This window comes from Globicephala melas, chromosome 8 (assembly GCF_963455315.2).
Source record: "Globicephala melas chromosome 8, mGloMel1.2, whole genome shotgun sequence".
NCBI classification, from domain to species: Eukaryota; Metazoa; Chordata; class Mammalia; order Artiodactyla; family Delphinidae; genus Globicephala; species Globicephala melas.
The window spans coordinates 13419037-13435191 of NC_083321.1; the positions used below are offsets into that span (position 1 = coordinate 13419037).

The following is a 16155-nucleotide window of genomic DNA, read 5'->3' on the forward strand; positions in this document are numbered from 1 at the left end:
GAATTGTGCTGACAGTTCCAATTCCAAACAGTTACATACTATATGATTCTATTTATATGAGTTTGAAATCTCATATTTTAGAAATGGATAAACAGATTAGTGGTTACCAGGGATTAGGGAGTAGGAGGAGGGATGTGAATGTGGTTATAAAAGAGGCAACACATGGGATCCTTGGGATGGAGCTGTTCAAAATCTTGACTGCGGGAATACACTAACACATGAAAAAATTGTAGAGAAAGCAATATAGACACATACACAAATGAGACAGAATCAGACTGGGTCAATCTGAGTATTATCAGTGGATTGTATCAATGTCAATATCCTGGTTGTTTATACTATGGTATAGTTTCATAAAGTGCTACTGTTGGAGGAAACGGAGTAGAGTGCCTGGGATCTCTCTGTATTATTTCTTATAACTGCATGTGAATATATAATCATCTCAATAACTATCTCAACTAAAAAATAAATGCAGGGCTTCCCTCGTGGTGCAGTGGTTAAGAATCCACCTGCCAATTCAGGAGACACGGGTTCGAGCCCTGGCCCGGGAAGATCCCACATGCTGCAGAGCAACTAAGCCCGTGTGCCACAACTACTGAGCCTGCGCTCTAGAACCCATGAGCCACAACTACTGAAGCCTGCGTGCCACGACTACTGAAGCCCATGCACCTAAAGCCTGCGAGCCACAACTACTGAAACCCGCACGCCACAACTACTGAAGCCCATGCACCTAGAGCCTGTGCTCCGCAACAAGAGAAACCACTGCAATGAGAAGTCAGCGCACCACAACGAAGAGTAGCAGTAGCCCCTGCTCACCACAACTAGAGAAAGCCCATGCGTAGTAAATGAAGACCCAACACAGCCAAAAATGAATAAATAAATTTAGTTTAAAAAATTAATTTTAAAAATAAATAAATACAGATTTCCCTGGCATCCAGTCGTTAGGACTCTGCTTTCACTACCGTGGCTGCGGTTTGATCCCTGGTCGGGAAACTAAGATCCCACAAGCCACACGGCATGGCTGAAAAACAAACAAAACAAAAAATAAAACGAGTATTTTAGAGATATAGAGAAAAACTGTCTATGTAAGGCAGAAAGCAGAAGTCCTGGTAGAACTTGTCATCTTCTAATCAAATAAATATTTTGCATCTTCTCTAGCTGAATAGTTCTTAGAATTAAAAAAGAAGTGAAAGTTTAAGATACATTAAGAACTATTAAAGCTTTATAACTTAATGCTCAAACGTGGTCCAAAAAACTGTGTCCTTATCTTAGCTGATTATCTTCATTGCATGTTTATCATTTAATTGGACAATGGAAATGACTGATTTCACACTGGAAAGTTGTAGTGTGAGAACTAATTCAGTGTTTAGTACTGATAAAATCATTAAGCTGAAGATCATAAATAATGACAGTTTTCTATGTGCAGTGTGTAACTGGTCTTTATTTCTTTTGGCAGCTTCTGGGCTGGCTGGCTGAGAAACTACCGACTCTCCGTTCCACCCCCACAGACCTTATCCTTTGTGTTCCCCACCTCTACTCCTGCCTAGAGGATCGCAACGGAGATGTGCGAAAGAAGGCCCAAGATGCCTTGCCATTCTTCATGATGCATTTAGGATATGAGAAAATGGCCAAGGCTACTGGGAAACTAAAAGTACTACTACTTGTTGCTGCTGTTAAAAGCCATTTAGAAAAATATTGAACATGAATTTATATAGGCAAAAGATCATATTAACCTCCTATGAGTTTCAACTTGAAATCCCAGTGAGAGCAGAAATAAAATGTTTAGTAGTGTAGAACTTCTAAAGAATCTGCTGTCTTTGCAGGGATGAAAATTGTGACCTTCTAGAATGGCAGCTAATTTACTGTGACTTCATAATGTGTTACTTCTCTTGCACTATGTGCTGCCTCCCTTACTTCATTGGTATTTCAAAACTAGGAGCTCAAGGATTTGACAGCAGATCTGTTAGTAAGCATAGCATGAGTATATCATTTATGTGGCCTCTCACCTCTGTTATATTGTCTCCCTAGCCAACTTCTAAAGATCAGGTGTTGGCCATGTTAGAGAAAGCCAAAGCTAACATGCCAGCCAAGCCCGCTGCACCTGCTAAAGCAACTTCCAAATCCGTGGGAGGATCAGCTCCAGCCAAATTCCAGCCTGCCTCAGGTAACTCTTATTTTGAGAGGGTTAAAGGGGAAGGAAATAGTCAAGGGAACTCTTAAAGAAATAGAAACCTTCATTTTTTAATCACATTTCCTCATGGCTTAGATCCCAAATCCTCCCTCCATCTCCTTACCCTCCTTTCATAAACATTTGTCAAATTACCTGGTTTTATGCCAGGAACTGTGCTGAGGGTTTAAGGATGAATAATTTGATTTCCAACTCCAAAAAGGAGTTTGGGAGTATCACAATGAAATACTCCAGAAAGCAAGTGCTCAATCTTACTTTTAAGGTTTCCACAACTATTTTCTGCTATTGGATATTACAGTTAGAAGGAGAATTGGGACCATCTAGCTTAACCCTCTTTATTAACAGGTAAGGAACACCAAAGGTTAAGTGACTTGCACAAGGCCAAACAGCCAGCCAGTGGCTGAACCAGCAGAGACCTCTGCTTAACTCATTCATAAATGAGTTCCCCTTCCACTACACTTGGCTGTTTGCTGATCCATTCTAATATTTACTAAACTTCTTCAAGGGAAAATTCTTGATTTCTTCATCCTAATGTTAAAATTCCAAAATGTACAAATAGAACACTGATCTGTAACCGCTGCTCTTCTAGACTTATTGCTTAAACAAAATAATAATATTCTGTTTAGTGGGGTAGAAATTATTGTTGCTATAAAGTGAGAAATTTTACATGTGTTAAATTGTTGGTATCAAAGTATATATTCAGTTATAACATTTATTGGGATCTTTCTATATGGTATATATAGTTTACTATAGTATCAAAGGTGATAGACTGTTCCCTTAAGGAAGTATCAGTCTAACATAAAGGTTTTTTAACTGCTATTTAGAAAATGGTTTTAAACTGCAGTTTAAATGTTGATAAAGGAGATGCAGATTTTCTGAATTAATTTCATGAGGAAATCGGGGAGAAAAAAGATTAGGAAAAAAATCTAACTGAAAGTGCTTTAAAAATGGATACATTTGTTTAAAAAAAACTTTTCAAAAAAATAAAATAAAAATAATTTTTTAATAGATGTATTTAAAACTACTGGCTTTCTCACCATCATTATATATTTAACCTGCCCAGAATATAGTGATATTAGTTAGAGTTTATGTTTACAGTACATGTTTTTTTTTTTTCTCAAAGCACCTGTTGAAGATTCTGTTTCTGGCACTGTAGAACCCAAGCCTGATCCAAAAAAGGCCAAAGCTCTAGGAGTTTCCTCTAAAGCAAAGGTATGTTAATTCTGCAACTTAGATGTAGAATTGCTTTTAAGTGTTTTATACACTGAGTCATTCTTTTAGCAAAGATTATATTACATATGAAAGATTATTACTACTCTTGATATTATCTAATTATAAAGTATTTATTTATACAAGTTTCTGTGTCTCACTTTTAATGTTACCTCAAAACAAAGACTCCTATTCTCAAGAGCTACTGCCAGGGTTTCTGTCATCCAGGACTTTGAGGGAGATTTTCAGTAGTAGGCAACTTCCTTTACATTTGGCAGAAAGTCATTATATTAGGTGTTCTGATTAGACTAAAAGGAAATATCTTCTGTCCCCACACCGATGGGATTTGATGCATCACCAATCCTTTTAGCATCCATGCAGAGTTGGACAATTTAAAGAAATGTGTTCAAATGCTCAACCTTAAATATCCCCTGGGTGTGTTTTCATTTAATTTTTTGAATCATAGCAAATTGTCATCAGTTTCTATATCAAGATTCAGAGCTTGTCACTGTATTCAAAGAATTGACTGTTTAATACTTACAAAAGGAAAATTGCAAAACTGTGCAATCAGTAGTAAATCTAATAGTAAATATAAATAGAGAAAACTATTCCATTAACTGCATGTAACTGATGAAAGTATGCAGAGTAGGAAATGTTTTATTATCCAGTACATTTATTATTACATCCACATTATAGAAGGGCCACTCTGTGGCCATTCTTCTAAATATTAGTTACTCATTTTCCCTCCCTATGCTTGGGTCCTTCAACTCAGTGAGTTAATTTAAATGAGTAATTATCTTCTGAACTATCTAGTGAAGCTGTTCTTTTCCTGTCCTTCTCCCTCTCCTCCTCCCAAATTTAACAAGCGCTTATTTCAGTATTTTGATCACAAGTGCTTTGAAGTATTTTTGAGTCTGTTCTTAATGCAACTTTCTTTTCAGTCTTTTGCAGTTTACAAAGCAGTTTCACATAAATGATCTCACATTTGTTTTGACTGAATGACTTAAGTGTTTGAACTAGAAAGAAATGCTGGCCTACTAAAAATAGCAGACTTTTGCTATATTTATAATACAATAATAATAATTCCAGTAATTAAATTCAAATTTTACCTTAAATATATATACCATGTGTTCACAATTTCTTTCCATCTGATACAAAGATTCTAGATCTTGGATTCTTTTTAAAAGCCACTTAAAAAAAAATCTATCTATTTATTTATTGGCTGCATCGGGTCTTAGTTGAGGCACGCAGGATCTTTCGTTGCAGCACGCGGGCTTCTCTCCAGTTGTGGTGCGCGGGCTCCAGAGCACGTGGGCTCTGTAGTTGTGGCACGCGGGCTTAGTTGCCCCGTAGCATGTGGGATCTGAGTTCTCTGACCAGGGATTGAACCGGTGTCCCCTGCATTGCAAGATGGATTCTTAACCACTGGACCACCAGGGAAGTCCCTAAAAGCCACTTTAGTAACTTAAGTATTTAAAATGTTTCTAGGAAATTTCTCTCTAGAAACAGGTTCAAAGGGTCTCCAGTTACAGTAATGTTATAGAGATACATTTTATATACAGAGAAACAGAAAAGTTTTCTCAAGTTATGTGAAATGTGTGCATACCATTCAAAATGTCATTAATATGGAAAGCTATAAACAGTGTTGAAGATTCCAAGAAAGAAAAGAACTATCCATTATATGTCAGTTATATCAATAATTATTTTAAAAGAACTATCCAAGAATCAGAAATAGTAACCCAGTAACCCAGACCAATGATATATAATAGCAGCTTTTCCAACCACATCACATGCCAGCCCAAGGACTAACCAGCAGTTACTTAAGAGTGCTATTAGAAACATTTTTAGAAAACCTGTACACAAACATATCAAATGCAAGATTCTATGGTTCATTTGTTTGTTTCATTTGGAATATGATATAGAAAGGTGTCTCTGGTTTATACAGTGCCCTTTTGCTGGGCAGTAACAGCGAATTCCCAAGAAGGAGTAGTCTAAGCTAATCAGTATTCCCTGTACCTTGGTTGTAGACTGCACAAGGAAAGAAAGTACCAAGCAAAACCAGCTTAAAGGAAGATGAAGACAAATCTGGTCCTATTTTTATTGTTGTTCCAAATGGAAAGGAGCAACGAATGAAAGATGAGAAAGGATTAAAGGTAAGGAAGAAATAAGAATCTTCAGGAGTTTTTTGCTTGTTTGTTTTAGTTTCGTTTTGTAATCAAGAATAATTTTTCTGTCTGAAATTCATATCATTGTGAAATATCTAATAATTAACTGAATCTTTTGCTTATAAATTATATCTTGTTTCTGTAAGACTCTTTTTGGGGGTTTTTTTTGTTTGTTTTTAGAATCAAAGACTGGAAAATAGTCATTGATTTTTTTTTTAATCAACTACACATATGTAATATACTACTCCTTTATTCTTTCTTGTACCTGACCTTAAAAGATAGACTTGGTAACTATATATGGCTAGTTTGATCATTTCGCTTTTTTTTTCTTTTTTAACATCTTTATTGGAGTATAATTGCTTTACAATGGTGTGTTAGTTTCTGCTTTATAACAAAGTGAATCAGTTATACATATACATATGTTCCCATATCTCTTCCCTCTTGCATCTCCCTCCCTCCCACCCTCCCTATCCCACCCCTCTAGGTGGTCACAAACCACCTAGCTGATCTCCCTGTGCTATGCAGCTGCTTCCCACTAGCTATCTGTTTTACGTTTGGTAGTGTATATATGTCCATGCCACTCTCTCACTTTGTCACAGCTTACCCTTCCCCCTCCCCATATCCTTAAATCCATGCTCTAGTAGGTCTGTGTCTTTATTCCCGTCTTACCCCTAGGTACTTCACCTTTTTTTTTTTTTCTTAGATTCCATATATATGTGTTAACATATGGTATTTGTTTTTCTCTTTCTGACTTACTTCACTCTGATGACAGACTCTAGGTCCATCCCCCTCACTACAAATAACTCAATTTCATTTCTTTTTACGGCTGAGTAATATTCCATTGTATATATGTGCCACATCTTCTTTATCCATATTCCATTGTATATATGTGCCACATCTTCTTTATCCATTCATCTGTCGATGGACACTTAGGTTGCTTCCATGTCCTGGCTATTGTAAATAGAGCTGCAATGAACATTTTGGTACATGACTCTTTTTGAATTAATGGTTTTCTCAGGGTATATGCCCAGTAGTGGGATTGCTGGGTCGTATGGTAGATCTATGTGTAGTTTTTTAAGGAACCTCCATACTGTTCTCCATAGTGGCTGTAACTATATATGGCTAGTTTGATCATTTCGCTTTTGATGTTGTTTTCGTTTTATTAATCAGTTAAAACTTTTCAAAATATATACATTAGAATTTTTAAAAATTCAAACAATACAAAAAAAGTACAGAAAGTATGAAAAGCATGTCTCCCACTCCAGTCTCCCTACACAGGGAGGATGTTATGACCAGTTATTTTGTGTATTACTCCAGAAATAATAATATTCCATACTTATACAATCATATATATAAAAATATATGGCCCTCGTTTTACACAGATGGGAACATGCCGTACTCTTTGTTCTGAATCTTACATTTTTCTTTTAATGGTATTTGAAATATATATCTTAAAGATCATTCCATATCTGCAACGCATGTATGCATTCATTCTGTTTATTGATGCATCATGTGTATGTACCTTTCTTTATCCTCAACCCACTATGTTGAACATTTAGGTTACTTATAATCTTTCACTCTTATAAACTATACTGCCATAGGCATCTTTGAATATAGGTTTTGTGCACATATGTAAGTATATTTATATTAAACTCCTAGAATAATATGTACATTTAAAATTTTGATAGATATTTCAAATTTGCCCTTTATTAAAATTGTACCAACAGTATCCACCATGTTATACAATAATAGATCATTGATTTTTCTAGTAAGAATTGCTGAAAATTCTATTCCTAGAAGATTTTCAGAGTTAAGCTTCCAGAAGTATGACAGACAGATTGAGAGTACATTTTGCATTTATACTTAATTATACATTAATCTTGGTGAATTTAAAAATATCCTATTAAACTGATTCCTGCAGCTGCTTTAAATAGAGTTCTCTACCACATTTCAGTTGAACACCTTACAGCTCCTTTTCACTGTTTTTTTTTTCAGGTGCTGAAGTGGAATTTTACTACTCCGCGGGATGAATACATTGAGCAACTAAAAACTCAGATGTCTAGCTGTGTGGCTAAATGGTTACAAGATGAGATGTTTCACTCAGACTTTCAGCATCACAACAAAGCCCTTGCTGTCATGGTTGATGTAAGTTTGCAACAAAATAAATATGCATGAATCTCAGGCATGAAAATACTGAGCCCTGTGAAATCATCGGAAGTTTGCATGAATTGAGAAGGAACTGGAATACACCATGTTCTCTGTTTTTAGAGCTTTCTTATTATCTGATAGAATAAATGACTATATGTCTATAATTTGGGGTCTTAAATGGAGGCTTAAAAATCTATCATTTTCTTTTTGCACTGCAGTAAAATTTGAGAGTTACTTGCCTAATAGAACTTAAATTTTTATAGTCTAATTTGTGAGGGTTTTGTATTGTTTTGTTTCAAGCACTTGGAGAGTGAAAAAGAGGGTGTCATTGGTTGCCTGGATCTTATCTTAAAGTGGCTTACCCTGCGGTTTTTTGACACCAATACAAGCGTCCTAATGAAAGCCCTAGAATATTTAAAATTGCTCTTCACCCTGCTGAGTGAGGAGGAGTATCATCTTACTGAGAATGAAGCATCTTCCTTCATCCCCTATCTCATCCTCAAGGTAATGTGTTGTTCTCACTTTGGAAGATTACTCAAGTTCCCAGCTACTTCAGTTCCTGTACTTTTATTCCCTCTCCCCTCTTCATTTATTGTATGATGATGATACCTTCTACGGCTCATTTTATTCTTTCAAGATGTAGTGACACACAAGGGGGTACCTTTGCTACTCAGAGAATGCATCACTTAATCATTATTTTCCTTGTTGACTAGGTCGGAGAACCAAAGGATGTCATTCGTAAAGATGTCCGTGCCATCCTGAACCGGATGTGCCTTGTCTACCCAGCGAGCAAGATGTTCCCCTTCATCATGGAAGGAACCAAATCCAAAAACTCTAAGCAGAGAGCAGGTAAAGCAACAATTTAAATAGAGCCCTAGGTCTGCAACAGTGACCTCTAAAAGAAATAATTTATAGATGAACCAGGAAATTTCTTGATTCTAACCTTCTGATTTGGACTGTGAGAGTGATGAGTTGCACACTGGTGGAGCCACAGTATCAGGTGATACAGGCACCACTCAGTACCACCCTGGTGACAAAATCAAGTGCACAGGGGCCATCTGACTCACAGGCATCTCTTTCTTCTAGGAGCCCTTGCTATAACACCACTGTTTCATTGTGTATTTTATAGAAGGCAGTAAACAAGGAAGAATTCAAGGCAGAGCCAGAATAAGATTTTAGACCTTCATGTATGCCAGGGAAAATGTATCTAGTAAAGATAGGTCTCTATGCCAAATCTCTGTTGAGTCTCCTTAATCTAGCCTTTCTCTCCCCAGAGTGCCTAGAAGAACTAGGGTGTCTGGTCGAGTCCTATGGCATGAATGTTTGCCAGCCAACCCCAGGAAAAGCCTTAAAGGAGATAGCGATTCACATAGGAGACCGCGACAATGCTGTGCGCAATGCTGCCCTCAACACCATCGTTACAGTGTACAATGTACACGGGGATCAGGTGTTCAAACTGATTGGAACTGTGAGTGACTTTTCTCTGAACATTTTCAGCATGTTGTGAATTGCAGGATCACTTAGGTGTCAAGTTTCATGCCATCTCAACTCTAAGTTTTTACCACTTTTTGTTAAAACTCAGCCTATCGATATGTCCTAGAATCCATATAAACCTTTGAGGGTGTCTCTGATTACTGTAGGACATTCAGGCTGTGTTTTACTGGAAATTAGATTTTCTTTTCTGAGCATTCTCCTCATAACAATTTGCTTTAGATGAAAACTATTTTTGAATCAAGAAATCTGAGCTAGTCTGGGATTTAAATTCTGCCTGGCAATCTCCTCAGTAATTTTTAGTGCATTTATTTTCTAGTGAACAAGTACTCACTTGTATATAATGTGGATTCTGGTACCTGTCAGATCAAAAGGGTCTTGAGCTGCAGCTATGAGCCAGACTCTCCAAGCACAGAAGGTTCTGCTTTTGACTCCTTACTTCCTCTGAGCCAGTCACTACTGTGGCTGGACCTGTTCTTCACTCCAGTTACCTCTTAGTAGCACGTGTATTTACCCTGTGCTTATATATTTTTACTTGTATTAATCTTATTAAATCCTCACTACAAGGCCAGTGAAGGAAATAAAGCAGATGGGAATTTTACAGATGACCAAAAGTGAAGCTTCTTGCCCATAGTCACACAGCTAGTTAGTGGTAATACCAAAAAATGAGGACGCTTCATTTAATTCTTGACCTTTTTATTTGTAGTTATTCATAGCGTTTCCTTTTCTGTCCTTTCCTTCTTTCATATGTTCTCTTATATAGCAAGTCAGGTTTTAGCAGTAGTTGATTTTAAAATGATGTAGTGTTTTGAAAGGAAACTTACCCTACATACGAGGTTCTGTTTGCTTCGACATGAAAATGGATATTAATTCTTGGGTCTTCCATTTAGGTTTTTAATTCTCTTCATATTCTAGTAGAGGGGTGTGCTAATAAATTAAATTTGGTCTCTTTTGACAGCTTTCTGAAAAGGATATGAGCATGCTTGAGGAGAGAATTAAGCGGTCAGCAAAGAGGCCTTCTGCTGCACCAGTAAAACAGGTGGAAGAGAAACCTCAGCGCACACAGAGCATAAGCTCCAATACCAACATGCTACGCAAGGGACCAGCTGAGGACATGTCCTCCAGACTCAAGTATGTGGATGGAGATAGTTGTCTGAGAGCATCTCTGTGGACTTTGCCTTGTGTGCTTAGAGCTTATCCTGTAACATAATCTTGAGTTCTTGTAGCCATTATCATGCATGACACAGTGTCTGGGTAAATGTCTTGTAACCAAATGTTAAATCCTTCAGTCTTCATTGTCTTTGTCTCAAAACCACTTCTAAATAGTCTTGTGCCTTCTTTCACTGCTTTTCCGTGGACAGAATTATGTATCGCACTTATAGGATGTAAGTACTGCCTGCTAATTTCTCATTAGCAGGGCTCTTATATCTTTCTAACTTCTGACTTGGATTCATCCCCTCTGGAGGGCTATTGGTGTAGACTTTATAACCAGGTAGAGGGTGTCCAAGTATCCCATGAATCAAGCCTTCCCTGAAAGTCCACTGGCTAGCAGAAGTGTCAACTCAATGTCATGTGGCTAAAATATGGGCTCACCTTCTTCCTTGTGTTATGTTTGGTCGTGCACAGGTTCCTATTCATCAGATAAGGCTGAGTAAAGTGCATGCAACCCAGAATGGGCTTAGGGACTCAAAAAACTGCCTTCTAAGCAAGATAGCTCTATTTTGGATCATATCATGAGTATAATTTTAACCAATTTGAATTTGGAGACTGTGAATATCTATTGCTTGGATGTAATGCTGGCCTGACCTGAGAGTGAATATTCCTAAAAAGAGGTGATTGACTGTCCCTCAAGTATAAAATTTACTGAACACTGCATGGGATGATGCTTATAATTAGAAAAATGTAAACACTGGTTAAATTGGTAGAAAAGAGCCAGGCAGTCTAGATATTTCTTAAATTTTTGCCCAGAAGTAGTGAGCTTTGAGTCAATATAAATATTCTTTATTATTTACTGCCCCAACTGGAATAGCGTACAAGGTTTATTGGCTTTAGTGAACTAGAGAGAATACTTACAACTTGGCAGTACTGTAAGTACAAGTCAATCTTCTCTCTTAGGATATTCATGAACCAGTGTTGTTGCCCGTTGAAGGCACTTGCTTAGACTCAAGGACTTAAATCATTCAGGGGGGCTGAAACCAGAAGTTGAACATCTGTCTTGCAGCTTTGGGGCAGCTGGCAGTGCTACTCTTGCCCTTTGGTTAAAAAGTCTCTTTTAGTTCAGGAGCCTCCTTTTGCTTCCCTTAGCCAAGCCCGAAGCATGAGTGGGCATCCTGACGCAGCCCAGATGGTTCGCCGAGAATTCCAGCTGGATCTAGATGAGATTGAGAATGACAATGGTACAGTCCGATGTGAAATGCCAGAACTTGTTCAGCACAAACTGGATGACATTTTTGAACCAGTCCTTATTCCTGAACCCAAGTAAGTTAACCCATTTCATTTAAGTATAAGCAGTTCATGATCCTCAGAGTGTATATGTTGAAAAGAGCTCTCTGTGCAGTTAGAACTTTTTAGAACAGATTACTCTCTGACTAATAGCAGTTCTTTACTAAAACCTGGATCTAGTGGGGAATTGCATAATTCCAACTCATTGGGATACCTTATAATAAAGATTGAATATTTTCCTTTGCTCCACTCTCTAGGATCCGGGCTGTTTCTCCACACTTTGATGACATGCACAGTAATACAGCATCCACAATCAATTTCATTATCTCCCAAGTAGCCAGTGGTGACATCAACACAAGCATCCAAGCTCTGACACAGGTAATGGAGGTATTACCCATGACAGTCATTCCACTGGTGGCTATAGAGGCTGTAATAGTGATGGTTACACACTGGTTACAGTATTAAGGGAGGCAGGCAGTGTTCAGTACCTCCCTGATGAACAAAGTGCACAGGGACCACTGCCAGGCATCACTTGCCTCACAGGATAGAGCTGTGATAGAGCCTTGCTTTTTACAGTTGCATTCTTTCACCAGAGGCTGAAAAACAGCAGTTGGTAGGAACCAGCTCTCATGGAACTTTCTTAGATTTTGGTGGGCAGAGACAAACAAATAAAATATCAGTAACTGCTGTGTAAATATAACTCAAATGGGGTGATGGGAGAGAGGGAACTAAGTACTAGTTACTTAGATTGGTGGTCAGGGTTCAAGCAGAGGTCAGCTAGTACAAAAACTCTAGGGTAGGAATGACCTTGGTGTGGTCCAGGAAACAGTACAGGCCCATGTGCCTGGAACTTAGTGGTGAAAAGAGAGAATGGTACATGAGATTTGAGAGGTGGATAGAGACCAGATCATGTGGCGTTTTAAAAGCACTGAGGGAGGTTTTGGATTTTAAGTGTGATGGGAAGCCATTAGAGAATTTTGAGGAAAAAGAAGCTACATGTTTTTAAAAAACCTTTCTCTTCTTCCTCTGCTTCCCTTCCCTAACAGTCTAGTCATAAAGCCAGGAGGAGGGTAAAACAAGGTAGGCACCTACCTTGTAGCAAGGGGGTGGGAGTAGAGAGCCACAGTGGCCCAATGTTAGGGCAGTGGCCCAATGTTAGGGTCTTCAAGCCCAAACATTGTGAGGAGGCTGTCATTCAGGAGGGGTGACACACAGCCGGGAATCAGAGCCAAAGCAGAAAGAGGAAGATGTCCGTGGGGGGAGCCAGTGTGGCATGAGGAGGACATCCATGTGTGTTGGAGGGGAGCAGGGTGGCATGCGGCTGGCTCAGAATAGGGAGTCAGAGCCAAAGCAGAAGATGTGGGCCTGGGGAACAGCTGGTGGCAGAGGTGGGAGATTGGTTACAAATAAAGGGATTGGTCAAATAAATAAATATAATAAGGAAAATGGGAGCCAAGTTTCTTACTGTCAGAGAAGGGTGATACAAATATGGAAGGACAAGAAAATAGAAACTCTGGTGTTGGACCGGAATTAGATGTGTCAGTATGAACTCATGGTTTTCAATACACAGATGTAGAAATAAATATCAGTGTAAATGTATGTGCGTATGTATATATGTGGTATATAAATGTATGTTACAGATGATATGCATATATTCCCTAGCTCTTTTCACTGAGAGGACCTGAGAACAGCAACACCCCAACAGCAATGAGCACCCCCAGATCTTGTCTCCTAAATACCACTTTCCTCTAAAAGGAATAACAGGTCCTTAAGAAATGGCAGATTCCAGAGCTGAATCAGAGAAAGTACTGGATGATTCTGGAGTATCTTGTTGTGCTAGACAGCAAGGATAGGCTCAGAGAATTGTAGGGACATGTCAGAAGGACACACAGGCCAACTAGAACAGACTCCCTGTTGGAAGAGAGCACAGTTTGAACATCAAAATAAATAATAATAGTAATGAGTTATAACCCCATAAACAATACAATTTGTAAATTTATTGAATTTAATAAAATAGGAAACCACAAGTCCATGCACATATAAGCTAATTAAAAATTTGAAGAGAAATGGAATATTTAGTTTCATAGTACCTCTCCACAAAATACAAAGGACTAATATTTTAAAAGTACCCCCAAAATACAAAATACCAAGAATAATTTGACAGTAGAGAAGCCTAGCAGATAACCACCTTGAGTGATCGAAGTAAACATCATCAATCATATGACAAAATGAAATCATGTACCACCTGATAGGATCCAGTGGGAATTCTGCATTACTTCGCTGAGATTCCTGATGTCATCTATTCATGAGAAAACATCAGACAAGTGCAAATTGAGAGACATTTTCAAAATCTCAAGGTGAAGAAAGTCAAGGAAAGAATGAGGGAACTGGTCTAGAGTGCATGATTCTAGACGGGCCTTTTCACTATAAAGAACTTAATTGGGGCAACTGGAGAAAATGGGATAGAGCCTGAGGATTAGGTGGTAGTAACATCAGTATTCCTGACTTTGATCCTTATATCATGATTATGAAAGAGCATGTCTTGTTAAGAAGAAATATATGATGGGACTTCTCTGGTGGTCCAGCGGGTAAGACTCCACACTCCCAATGCAGGGGGCCCAGATTCGATACCTGATCTGGGAACTAGATCCTGCATGCATGCCACAGCTAAGTTCGCATGCTGCAACTAAGAAGCCCGCATGCCGCAACTAAGAAGTGCACATGCTACAACTAAAGATCCTGCGTGAGGCAACTAAGACCCGGTGCAGCCAAAATAAATAAATGAATAAATATTAAAAAAAAAGAAATACATGCTGAAGTATCAAGAGGGTCATGGAGCATCAAACTGACAACTTGCAAATGATTCAGGATTTTAAAAAGTTCTTTTACTATACTTCCAACGTTTCTGTAATGTTTGAACTTATTTTAATTGGGGAAAAAGTCACTTCTGGCCACTCCATAGAGACCAGATTATAGGCAGGGCAAGAGTGGATTCTGGGAGGCCTGTTAGACTGTTAGGAAGCTGTGGTCGAAATTCATATGAAAGATATGTGCACTAGGACGATCATTGTGGAGAGGAAGAAAAGTGAATGGTTTCAGGGTATCTTTCAGAGGTAGAGTCCACAGGACTTGGTGATAGATTGGATATGAAATGTAAGGGAGGAGAGGAATCAATAGTAACTCCTTGCTGTTTGGCTTGAGCAACTGTGTGGATGGTGGTGCTGTGTACGGAGATGGGGAAGGATGGAGGAAGAGCAGGCTTGAGAGATTGGAAATCAAGAGATACGTCTTTGCTATGTTAGGTCTGAGCAGAAGGGCAGAACCGGAATCCCAGCACAAGGTTTTTGACATTGCTTGACAAATAGTCTCCTGTTAACACTTCTGCTGTTGGAAGAAAACAAATGGCGGGGAGTCTGGAAAACAGCAACTTGAATGCATGCATCCCTGTTGCCTTTCTCTATCAACTTCAATCCAAACTCATTTGCCTTTTCTGAGCAGAGGAGCTGGCGGGTCTGGTGGGTAGTATCTGAAGTGTCTAAGCAAATCTCAAGCTCTGTCTGGTACACGTACAAGACTTTTTCCCATATGGGCCTAAGGAAAACCTGAGGTTCAATAGTGCAGAGCCCAGAGAAGAGGATCAAAACACCAGAAATCCTGGAGAGAGATCTCTCTTCATCTGTGGAGATCGGTAGGTGCCCTAAAGGAAGGGCAGTGGTGGCTTATGTAAGTGTTAATAGGAGTACCTGGTGTTCTCCTTTGCCCCTAAGGAACTACAGGGAGCTGAACAAAAGGGCTGAATTCACTCTCTGAGGCTGGCAAGTCTCTGACTTTTGTACCTTTAGAAACCAAACAGAAATGCCTGCTCTTGGTACTTCGCCAAACGACTGACAGCTTGCCAGTTGGTATACCACAAACCTACAAGGGCAGAAATGCTCTATCTCCCATTTATTGCCATTGTTGAGGGTTTCCAAAAGGTAGACCCAAGACTGAATCTTGAATATGTAAAGAGTAATAACATGCCTTAAGGCACCCAGTAACTGGGAAGAAGAATAAAACAAAATAACCAGAACAGCAATGTCCTGGCAAAATGAAATTGCTAACGGAGATAAGATGACCACAATGGGGAAGGGCATGGGGTGCAGAAAGATTCTTCCAAGCAAAAAAAATATGATTTTAGAGTTTTAAAAAATTGAGTAGATGGACTGAAGGAGATAATGATCACTACAGAAACGGAATTAGTGACCTGAATGACAAGAGTGACAAGATCATTCAGTGCACAAAGGACCGTCTTTTAAACAAATGACGGTGGGAAAAATGTTTATCCACATGCAAAAGAATGAAGATGGACTCTTTTTTTTTTTTTTTGCGATATGCGGGCCTCTCACTGTTGTGGCCTCTCCTGTTGCGGAGCACAGGCTCCGGACGCGCACGCTCAGCGGCCATGGCTCACGGGCCCAGCCGCTCTGCGGCATGTGGGATCTTCCTGGACCGGGGCACGAACTCATGTCCCCTGCA

At 38.9% G+C, this 16155-nt stretch overlaps 1 protein-coding gene and 2 non-coding genes across 5 annotated transcripts in view; all 3 read left to right on the forward strand.

The window, feature by feature from the left end:
* Window positions 1–16155, forward strand: part of CKAP5 (cytoskeleton associated protein 5) — a 106866-nt gene that overhangs the window by 77195 nt on the left and 13516 nt on the right. For 2 of the 3 annotated variants that reach the window (XM_060303245.2, XM_060303246.2), the window contains exons 25-36: window positions 1454–1648; window positions 2026–2161; window positions 3309–3397; window positions 5422–5547; window positions 7555–7704; window positions 8008–8211; window positions 8421–8556; window positions 8982–9175; window positions 10157–10329; window positions 10560–10583; window positions 11503–11676; window positions 11898–12018. In XM_060303245.2, coding sequence (XP_060159228.1) covers window positions 1454–1648; window positions 2026–2161; window positions 3309–3397; window positions 5422–5547; window positions 7555–7704; window positions 8008–8211; window positions 8421–8556; window positions 8982–9175; window positions 10157–10329; window positions 10560–10583; window positions 11503–11676; window positions 11898–12018 — 1722 coding nt within the window. The remainder of the gene's footprint in view (window positions 1–1453; window positions 1649–2025; window positions 2162–3308; window positions 3398–5421; window positions 5548–7554; window positions 7705–8007; window positions 8212–8420; window positions 8557–8981; window positions 9176–10156; window positions 10330–10559; window positions 10584–11502; window positions 11677–11897; window positions 12019–16155) is intronic. The other variant, XM_030864525.3, reaches the window with a different exon arrangement.
* On the forward strand, window positions 8665–8775 carry LOC115857699 (small nucleolar RNA SNORD67). The gene has a single exon (XR_004041346.1). It is a non-coding gene; the product is annotated as a small nucleolar RNA SNORD67 (small nucleolar RNA).
* Window positions 12069–12164, forward strand: LOC115857700 (small nucleolar RNA SNORD67). The gene has a single exon (XR_004041347.1). It is a non-coding gene; the product is annotated as a small nucleolar RNA SNORD67 (small nucleolar RNA).